This window comes from Mustela putorius, unplaced genomic scaffold (genome assembly GCF_011764305.1).
Source record: "Mustela putorius furo isolate JIRA1106 unplaced genomic scaffold, ASM1176430v1.1 tig00003962_pilon_pilon_pilon, whole genome shotgun sequence".
Classification (NCBI taxonomy): domain Eukaryota; kingdom Metazoa; phylum Chordata; class Mammalia; order Carnivora; family Mustelidae; genus Mustela; species Mustela putorius.
The window spans coordinates 2,378,311-2,388,892 of record NW_025422106.1 but is presented as its reverse complement, the minus strand read 5'-3'; the positions used below and the strand labels follow the sequence as shown (position 1 = coordinate 2,388,892).

The following is a 10,582-nucleotide window of genomic DNA, read 5'->3' as shown; positions in this document are numbered from 1 at the left end:
CAAGTGGGACCCCAACTGCAGTCAGAGTGACACGAGGGGAAATCTGAGAGCCCATCTGAGACACAATGCTGCCCTCCCATAGGGTCCAAGCGACAGGGTTGGCGGGGAAGGGATCTTCAGCATCTCGGCATGGTTGAGAAGGTGGGCCCCGGGAAGTGAAGGCCAGGCCAAAGGCAACTGCAGCTCAAGGTTCTGGACAATGAGCCTCATGTTACAGGGTGAAGGCTTTTAGGAAACAATGGTCATCAGGGTAGGGTAGGCCTTCGTTTTACCACATAAGCAGTGGACCAGGCCTAATCCCTCGTCCCTCGGAGAGAGAACAGTCCCCTAACCACAGCACTTAGCAACGTGCCCCAAACCAGAGAGAGCCCTGTGAACCCACACCACCTCCTGCGAAGATGGCCAAACCTTGGTCTGTAGGACTTCCTGCCCTCACCCCGGGCAGGGCAGAGCGGGCAGGAGAGCGGCTCCTCTGGAAGGGCAGGAGCGGGAACTCTGAGGCCTGAACCCAGCCGGCCGTGGTCACACGGTTCACAGGGCTTCTCTCCCAGCTTGGCGCCTGGAAGCATCCGCCCGTGTAGCAGCTGACGACTGGACGGGGACCCAGAGCGGGTGAGGGTAGCTGGCCTTGGTGAGCTGACGGCTGCTGCGAGAGGCAGGCCGGGAGGCCAGTGGTGCCATCAGCTGAGCAGGTGGGGCGAGAGGCAGCAGCCGTCCTCTCAGAGGGACAGGGACTAAGAGACTCGGATGGCTCCCGAGGCCACGCGGCTTCAAGGCAATGGAGGGCTGGCCGCAGCCCACCCGGTCCCCTTTACGTCCTTCGATGCTAAGGACAGTTTTACCTCGACATTCTGCACCCATGTTTCTCCTTTTCCAATTCCTAGACTAATTTCAGCCCCCAATACCTCCAAAAGGAGGTGAACAGGCAAAGATTGGGGGGAAGCGATGGGCTGACATTAATTGATAGGAGCGGCTCCGAGCAGTTCATGCTGCCTTATCTCTCTCTCCTCCGGATAGCGTGTGTCCGCCGGAGTCCGCGGGGTCGGTGATTAATAGGGGCGATCACTCACTGTCCGGGACGGCTGAAAGGCAGCAGGGAGGGGGCGGCCCTCCCCAGAACTGAGATAACAAGCAGCAGGAATAATGAGTGGTGTCACTCCACTTTTCATTTTGATGGAAAGTCATTACGGGAGTCAACGCCAGCGACAAAGAACCATGAATCAACTGCTCTGCTATGAAATTAAAATCGAATTGCCGGCCACCCCCAGCCCCTACCTTCCTGGGAAACGGGGATGGGTAGGTGGCTTGGGAGAGGGGTGCTGTCCTGGGCGGGGCTCTGCCCAATCACCACGCAGGCAGTTATGGGTAGCGAGTGGACAGGAGGCTGGTGAAGGTGACAACTCCTGTCTCCACCTTGTTTATCAGACCCTTCCTCCCCAAACCACATTTTCCCTCTGCCTGGAGGTAAGCTGTGATTAAAAGGAAAATACAGCTTTGCAGGCTCCAACAAGGCTGCCACTTGACGGGTCCCCTTGGGCTTCTGGCCTGAGTGGGGCTGTCTTGCCTGGCCATGGAGAGAAAGGGGCCCAGCCATCTCAGCTACCCCAGTCCCCCTTGCTGAGCCACTTCAGATACTCAACTGGGGCCCTTCCTATCACCAGAAGGCAAGGGGGAACGTTGACCCTGGGGCTCCATAGGTAAAGCCAATGGCCTTGGGAGCCCACTGGATCACGGACCCCTGGCAAACAGGCGCACAGCCCTGACTCAAGGCCCCGAGCAGCAGAAACTGTCAGCAGTGAAGCAAGAGTCTCTTCCTTTTTTATTGAGTCCAGCTAGATGATGAGCGGGCCCGAAACTATGGTTCCAGGCTGACGGGCCATAGGGCGTCAAGACAGCTCCTTGCCAGACAGTGCTGCGGGTGTCAAGGTCACCATCTAGGGATGCCTCCCTTCTGTGGCTTCCTGGCCTCCAGTCGCCTGGTCTCTGGCCAGCAAGGGCCCTGCCCCATCGGCCCTGGCTTCCCACCCTCCTTCCTGAAGGCTGGGAAGATGGGCCAGTAGAAACATCGAGAATGTCACAGAGAGGTTCCCATCAGGTTCACGGGGCGCCCATTGTATCTCTTGGAAATGTCAGCTTCAATCTGAAAGACAGGGACACCCCATGGGCAGGACGCAAAGGCAAAGGGGCCTCCTTCTGTAGAGATGGGGTGGGAGGGTCCTCCCCCTCGGCGGGTTTGGCCTCCCCATCTCACCAGCTTCTGCAGCTCCCTGGTCTTCTCCAGCAGCAGGTCTAGCTTGGGCTCCAGGGCCGCCTGCTCCTGAAGTGCTTCCTGCTGCTTCTGCACCATCAGCTCCTTCTTCAAAGCCAGCAGCTGGGACTGCTTCAGCTTCTGCTGCAGAAACTCAGTCACACGGTCCACATACCTGCGCAGGGCACCCAGGTAAGTATCTGGTGCAGCGGAGGAACCTGGGCAGCCCCACTCAGCTGCTGGGAAAAGGGAGGCTGAGGAAACCAGATCCCAACGGGCCTCTCAGCCCCCATGCCCTTCGCTCCCTCTCTGCAAGGCATGTGGCCCGCAGGTCTCCTGTCCTATTTGGGAAGCAGAGGAGCAGAGCCTGCCCGCACACCTCAGACCACCTCGTCCTGCCCCAAGAGAACCCTTGATCCCAACTGTGACAGAGATGCTAGGGGAGGCAGAGAAGAGCTCCGAGGGGTTATGGAGAAGGGGAACATAAGGAGTCAGCGCTGCTCAAGATGGTGGCACCCCACCTCATGCTCCCGAATGGCCCATCATCACTGGGAAAGCCAGACCTTGGTGAAGCCAGGATCATAAACAGGTGTTGCATCCGAAGACTGGTGAGCCGGCCAATCAGATCCTGCAGCGCTGACACCATGGTAAGCATCTTCTCTTTGGTCTGGCCCTGCAAGATGGCGGGAGCCAGCTGGAACTGGCTCATGGACAAGATGTCCGCCTCCTCACTCATCTCCACGGCTCTCTGGGACAAGAAGATCTCAAGCTGAGGGCAGAAAAGGATCTGGTTGAAACCCAAGAAGAGAATTCAGAGCCTGAGCCCTCAGACTGCTCCAAATATAAGAATGAGATGGGAGGGTTGGACGCAGGGTGATGAGAGATTATTTCCTCTGAATACTTTTACTGCTAAAGACTTACCAACTACAACATGAGAACCCAAGGCAGCCTCCACTGCCACTCTTCCATCCCCTCCCAGCCCATCAGCCCCCCACCTCCAGCCCTGATACCTCTCCTTCCTCTCTGCGTGCGGCTCAGCTAAACTAAGAGCACAGAAACTTGATGGGTTCTCTCTGCCCCAGTGAAGGTGTTTTCTCTCTGTGAGAGGAATCATTCAGCAAACAGGAGCCCATTTCTGAGCTGGATCCCTGGATTAAGAAAGGGCTAGAAGAATCTGGGAACCAGCCACACATCTTGTCACTCTTATTCTACCAGAGAAACATGATTCCTTTGTCCTCCTCTGCTCTAGAGGCTAAGAGGGGCTTCCCTGGGCAGAGAGAGAAAGAACAGGAGAGGACTATGAATTCCACTCCATGATGCCCTCACCAGCCAGCAGGGCCCCAGGAAGGGAACAGACAAAGATGAACACAAATGGGAAGCCCTCTCCCAGAGGATGAAGGTACCTCCATGAGCTCATCAATGAACTGATTCCGGGTCTCAGGGTATTCAAGAAGTGTTAGAGCATCTGGGCCCCTAGCAACACCTTCTGGAGCTGCCGGGAAGAGAGACGGAAATGTGATAAAGTTGCTGGGGACCAGAAAAAAAGAACCTCAAGTTTGAGAGGTTCTGATGGGTTCATCTGGACACAAACTCAATGCACTAAAGCTACCTGCTGTCTCATCCCAGAGGGCCAGGGGGGGAAGGGTTACCCTCTCCCATAGGTCCAGCCTGAATCAGACAGAAGACACTAGGACCAAAGGCCAGTCTGGGAGGACCACTGAGCTGGCTTCGAGGCCTGGAGGGGTCCCCTCTGCTCCAGCAGGCCACGAAGTGTCATCCTGCACCGCCCTCTAGTGGCTCAGATCGCTGCTACAGCCTCTTTGCTGCTGGGCACCCACGTCTGGTCAGACCTCCAAGACCACTGGCCCTCCTGAACCCTCCCACCAGAAAAGATGACCCGTTTTCGCTATCTCAAAAGTTGTGAGCTTCTAGACTTGATTTTAAGAACTTCTCTCCATCTCCCTACTCTCACACCATGATCATGATTTTGAGAAAACAGCTGGATGTGTGAGCAGCCCAATCTTGGCAATGCACTGTTTATTTCTGGAGACATGGGGACCTCTGAGCACCCACTTGGGCCAGGACTCCAGGGACGTGCGCTTACCCTGGGTTCCGGCTTCCAGCACCGTGATCTGCAAAGCGGCGTCATCTCCCCAGTCTATCCCATCACCCCCAGCTTCCTGAGTGGAAAGCAAAGAACCTCAGCAGGGTTTCAAGAATCTTCCCCATCAAAGGCAGCCAGAATAAACCAAAGCCCTAGGTAAGTTCAATGCCTGCACATTTCAACTGTGTGACGGACATGCCGCCCTGAGGTCGGAGGCAAATATGCTACCCTCGTCACTGCTTGGAGAGTTACCACTGGCCTTTCCCCCCAACACCTTGCCCCCAGATACCAGGAGAAAAGGGGCCAGACCTCTGATACATCCCTGTGGGAGCTCTGTCTCCCCTTAGTCTTCACCTCATCTGAGGGCTATGGACTTTGAGTCACGTCTTTAAAGACAGATACCACTTCTCTCACCCCCAAAGCAGAGATCACAGAAAGTCCTCAGAGAGGAAGGCTTCCTAACCTTTGAGTCTGATTCCAGGGAGATGCCCCAGTCAATTCCAGCAGCCTGGGCAGAGATGCCAGAGTCAGTCCCTTCAGAAGCCACCGCTACTCCAAAGTCACCCCAGTCGATCTAGAAGGGAAAAAAAGTGTTAGCACCCAGAAAGTGGGTGAAAGAAAAGGGGCATGCCTCCCCAGAGGCCTCAGGTGTCCCTCTAGGGGGCATCGGCACACCGTGTCAGGAGCACCCTAAAAGACAGCCCATCTTCAGAGAGTTCACAGAACTGCAGGATTCCTAGTTCAAAGCCAAGCTCTTCCATACTCGGGGATCCAGAAAGTCGGAAAAAAGGAGAACCCTCTGGGCCCTTCTAGCTCTAGGCTCTCTCACCAGAATCCCTCTTTCTTCCTTCTGGGGCTCTGCACTCAGGCGGAGGGGGAGTGGGGTGCAGGGGCCAAGGCAGCAGCTCTCGCCAGGCTTGTCTTACCGTGTCTTCTTCCACCGGCTCAGGTGGCTCCTCGAGGTGCGGCCGCTCGACCACGGAGGGCTCAGTCCCTGTCCTCCACTCGTACACCGTGGAGTTCCCCCGCCTCTGCACGTAGCGCAGCATGGGCAACACCTGCTCCTCGGGGCTGCAACGGAGCGGCCGACTGAGCCTCCCGCTGGGCCCGCAGGAAGCCCATGCCAGGCTCCCCTTCGGACAGATGCTGAGGCTCCCACAGGTGCACACGTGTGAACTCAAACTCAAATGGGATGTGGGAAAAACACAAGCACAGAAGACAGAACAGCCAAGGAACACAGGTCAGCTGTCCCCTCCCCGCTGGAGAGACACTGAGGTCCCTTACCTTTCACACACAAAGCCCACGCAGGCCTGGTACAGGTCAATGGCTTCACCCAGGGCCTGAGCCCCCGCCCCGATCTCGGCCAGCTGATTCGGCAGCTCCTTCACTAGGGCCAGCAGTTCTCTTCGGATGTTGTCTCCCTGGCGAAGGGGAGAAGAGGCGGCCTGAGACAAGTCGGGTGGGAGGCAGAGAAGCTGGGCTTGGGGCCCCCTGACGAGGCTCACCGTGACACCGTACTGCTTGCACGAGTGGTAGAACTGCTCCCGCATCTCGGCTGCCCCTGCCTGGCCCTCCTCCTCCTTGCGGCTGTACTCTTGCTGCAGCTGCTGGCACCTGGCGATCTGCTTCTTCAGTGAGGGGATCTCATAGCTGACATTCCGAACCAGGAGGCTGGAGAGTTCCACTGAGGAGGGTCCGGGAAATTCACCCCAGACGCCCAGGCCTCGAGGCCAGCACGCCCCGGGACACACCTGGCCTCCCCGCTCCTCCCCTCCCAGCCGGGCAGCGCACATAGACATTTAACCTCTCTGATCCAGGCCTCCTCTCTAACACTGGGGTAAAAACATTTACCATGAGGATTAAGAGAGAGAATGCACATAAAACATGAGTAGAATTCCTTGCATTTAGTAGATGCTCGGTAAGTATGAACTATTATTATTAGGACTTTTAGGAAACATATCCCAACGTAAAACGCACCCTGTAATTACTCTTTCCGGCACCGGATGTGGACCCCGGGTGACCCATGCCTCTTCTGCAGACAGAATCAGTCACCAAGAAGTTGGAGGGGGAGGACCAAAACACATGCCTACTACCTGCCTCGTCTTCCTCCTCCTCCCAACACCCTTTGGGGAATTTCTTTGCCAACCTGGCAAACATTTATACCCCAGCCTCTTTCCCCACATGTGCTTCCTGGAAGCCTAGTGTCTCAGAACTTGGGGAGTGGGCTGCACCATGGACGCCGGGCCTCCCAGGCTGGGCAACTTTACCTAGGTAGGTGTTGTCCTTTTCATACAGGGCTACGATCTCCTGCCAATCCTGGGTAAGGACAGAAACAGAAGTGAGGGGGAGTAGCGCTCAGCAACCACATCTTAGCTCAAGCCACAAACAGGGGAAGCTCCCCCAGCCTTCACATCACATGAGACCCAGAGCTCTTGTCCTCCTTCATTGCATTGGCTGGACCACCACGTCATTTTAAGAATGTGGCACAACTGAGTGCTCCCCAAAGTAGCAGGCCTGAAAATGTAAACCCAGGGGTAGGGTCTATTTTTGCTCTCAACTTTGAGGATGCTGAGAAAGCTCAGGAAATAGTCTACGTAAGCCTCTGTAGTGGACCCTGAATGAGACCCTAGCCTCAAACCCTGGAGACAGGATGTTTCCAGGTGTAACTCACCAGCTTGACCCACACTTGCCTTCATTCGCTGTGAAGAGTACCGGCCAAAAATATTTTTTGTGGAAGCTTCAGTGCCTTTGAGAAGGTCCACAATCCTCAAGCAGTGGAAGTAGTGTATGTCTGGAAAGGAAGGAAGAGCAAAGACTTTGGGAATTATAGTATCTTCCCCACCTACCCTGGGCACATGGCTGACTGGTGAACAGGCGGAGAATTTTAGCATGTACAGTTCTCTCCTTCAGCGTGCTGTGCTGGAAGAAGCCAGCATCTGTACCCCCAAGAGAAATCTCTAGGGGTCAGCCCTACAGCTAAACAACAAGGGAGCAGCTCGGCTGATATACGGGGCTTCAGGGAAGAGGGGGCTCCAGCAGGGTAGCCCAGGGGCACTCACAGGATCCAGAGAGCAGCTGGGCGATCTCTTCGCTCTCTGGCATGTCCTGGATGGCAGCATTGATCTTCTCTCGGATGCTCAACACCAGATTCTGCCATTTTAGGCTGCAGTGCCTTCTGTCGACCAGCCAGTCTATGTGAGAAACCCCCAAATCATAGCATTTCCATTCACACAGCTGGAAGTCCATCACTAACTCAAGGGAAATGGGCTAAGACACTGGCTGAAAGCTGTACGCCTATTGGTTAAGGTGTGGGGATTATGGGAATAAAGAGAGGCTCAAAGGGACCCTTGGGGTTAAATGGACTCTGTCACAGAGTTTGACTTTTACAGAGCAACTGCTTCTGCACAGGGATAACGAAAAACTTTATTTTTTTTTAAAGATTTTTTTTTTAAATTTTTATTTATTTGACAGACAGAGATCACAAGTAGGCAGAGAGGCAGGCAGAGAGAAAGAGGGGGAAGCAGGTTGCCCGCCAAGCAGAGAGCCCAATGTGGGGCTTGATCCCAGGACCCTGGGATCATGACCTGAGCCAAAGGCAGAGGCCTAACCCACTGAGCCACCCAGGCGCCCCTAACGAAAAACTTTAAATTTGGTCCTGACATCAAAGCGCCACTTTTGACCACTCTAAATTCTCCATAATATTTTTGCTTCCATGGGTAATTATATCTTTCGTACTGACAAAGGATGCTTTTCAACTTCCACTTCCTCGGGGCTGGGATTAACCATGACAATGGAAAATACAAGATGATTATGCCAAGTACCAGATGAATGAACAACCGCAAAGCCCCTAATACCCACAGCGCCCTAAGGACGAGATACCACTGTTCGACTCTCAACAGTGAAGTACCACCTACCACGAGAATACCAGTGCGACTGACCTCCTGGTCTCTTGGCCCAGATCTGTATGTAGCAGAGGGTGTGGGCGGATGAGAGCCATGCACATGTCCTCAGTAGGAAGGAGCTAAGAGCTAGGCTTTGTGTTCAGATGGTCCTACCTTCTAATTATCAACTTTTAAAAAAGATTTATTTGTGGGGTGGGGTGAGGAAGAGGATGCGAATATGGGTGGGGGGGCAGAGGGAGAGAACTTCAAGCAGACTCCTCACTGAGCACAGAGCCCATCGTGGGGCTCAATCCCACAACCCTGAGATCATGACCCCGAATCCAAATCAAGAGTTGGACCTTTAACAAACTGAGCCACCCAGGTGCCCCTAATTATCAACTTTCTTAAGCAAGTCTCTCAGCCATGCCGTGCGTCAGTTTCCCCACATATAAAATGGGGATAATAAGATACTGAATTGAAGAGGGAATGAAGGTAAAACACAGAGCACTGTTGTCTGGCACATGGCAAACATTCCATAAATACTAGTAAAAATCTTCGTTTTTACAATGTCAAGTGCCCAAAACAACACCTGGGAGACCAAACGCTAACAAATGGTATGGTCCTTTCCATAACCAATGAGCAGCTCATACACCAGGACTGCGCCTGTGCTGAAGAACTGGGACAAATCTGCAATGACACTGAAGAAGCTCCATTTAGTGGCCACTGCACAGGACTGACTATATGGCCCAGAGTGGTGAATTCAGAACCTTGTCCTTGTTAATACACCTGCCACCTGGTCACCACCTGGTCAAACACAGGGGTCCCACCGTAGTTACCGGTTACACTCCCTCTGCTGTATTCCTTTAAAATCTTCAGAAAGAAAAGTTCTGTACATGTCCTAGAACTAAAAGGGGATGAGGTAGTCAAACAGATGTCATCTTAACGACAAAACTGGCATCAAATTGATCAGTGCAACGAGCATTTTAAAATGAACTAGTTGTCCACTTGCCCTGGAAGGGTCATGATGAAGAGATCCTTGCCTAGCTCTGAACTGAGGAGGTATTTAGATCAGATACAGACAGCAGGGAGATGGCCTGGCCACTCATTCCCAACTGGGCCTATGTCCCTCTTCCTCTTAAAATCAAAGGAAGATGGAAGGTTTTCAAAAGAAAGGAGGGGAAGGGTTTTTTTCATACAAAAAGCATAGACACTGGAACCTGGCTCAAGCTCCAATTTCCTATCCGCCACTTAGTAGCTGCCCATCTTTAAAATAAGCCATCACTCTGCAGCTGAATGATTTGACAATATGTGCCACGAATGTTATGTACAGTCGAGGACGCAGGTCAAGTACAGACTCTATGTATAGTTCCTTCCTGCTCCTTCAAGCATGGCAGGTAACCACGGCTGGGAGCATGGGTCAAGGCGAATGGTCAGCACCTCAACAGGGGTCTTGGGGTGTCAGGGCTCCCAGCTGTTGGTGACAGAAGGCAAAGGGCAGGTCCTCCCCCGACAGCTGGGAGCGCGGGGCGTCCCCTCCTACCGAGCAGCTTGCTGGTCTGGATGTCGATGGGCACGTGCTGATGGTCCTGGAGGGAAACACCGCGGAGAACGGGGCGTGAGAGCGGGAAGGGGGCGTGCCATCGGCGCGCTCATTTCAGGGGCTCAACCGCCACCCTGTGGGGCCAGAATGATGGGCCGGAGAGATGGCCGCGCCCGGGAGGGAGGCCGGGGATGCGGGCGAAGAACCGACGGGCTGAATCAGCCCGGGACCCCCGACCAAGCCCCCATTTCCCCCAGCTCCTGTCCTCACACCTGCATCTTTCCTCCACTTCCGCTTCCGGCCGGCGACTCAGGCCCGCCCCACCTACAACCAATCCGGCGCTGGTCTGGTTTAGCCTCAGTTTAGGCACGAAGCGGCCTCCTCCGGCCACGTCGCCACCTTCCTCCGAGCCAATCGGGATACGCGCTCCACCCCTGGCCCCAAGCCCCACCCACCCCGGGGCTCCGAATGGCTCAGCCCGGGAGGGGCGGGAGAATGGGAGACAGCCAATGGGAGACGCGAGGCGGGCTCAGGGCCGAAGAGGAGCGGGGGCGCAGAGAAAAGGCTGCAGGGGCGGCGAGGTGGCGCCTGGCGGCGCCCGAGAGCTAATCACTGCCGCTTCCGGCCAGGTGAGCGCGGAGCCTTCGGTGCAGGGATCAGTGGTCTCGCAGAGAGGGTCCTAGAACCGACTCTGGCCACCTGGAGGCCGTTGGAAATGCCTCCTTCTGGCCTTGCCTCACTTTACCGTCTGTCGTAGTTTGTAGGTCTCTTGTGGTACTTGTCTCACTTTGCCTTCCCGTTCAGTTTAT

General features: G+C 54.9%; 1 protein-coding gene across 1 annotated transcript; it reads right to left on the bottom strand.

Moving 5' to 3' along the window:
* Positions 1-1,796: 1,796 nt before the first annotated feature.
* CDK5RAP3 (CDK5 regulatory subunit associated protein 3) lies at positions 1,797-10,202 on the bottom strand. Its single transcript, XM_004764727.3, has 14 exons — positions 10,046-10,202; positions 9,774-9,819; positions 7,412-7,543; positions 7,043-7,143; positions 6,620-6,668; positions 5,858-6,036; positions 5,637-5,773; positions 5,279-5,423; positions 4,816-4,926; positions 4,353-4,428; positions 3,652-3,740; positions 2,812-3,017; positions 2,252-2,423; positions 1,797-2,140 (listed from the first exon to the last, which is right to left on the bottom strand). The coding sequence occupies exons 1-14, from the start codon at positions 10,049-10,051 to the stop codon at positions 2,075-2,077; spliced, it is 1,515 nt and encodes a 504-aa protein (XP_004764784.1). The 5' UTR covers positions 10,052-10,202; the 3' UTR covers positions 1,797-2,074.
* Between the last annotated feature and the right edge of the window lie 380 nt (positions 10,203-10,582).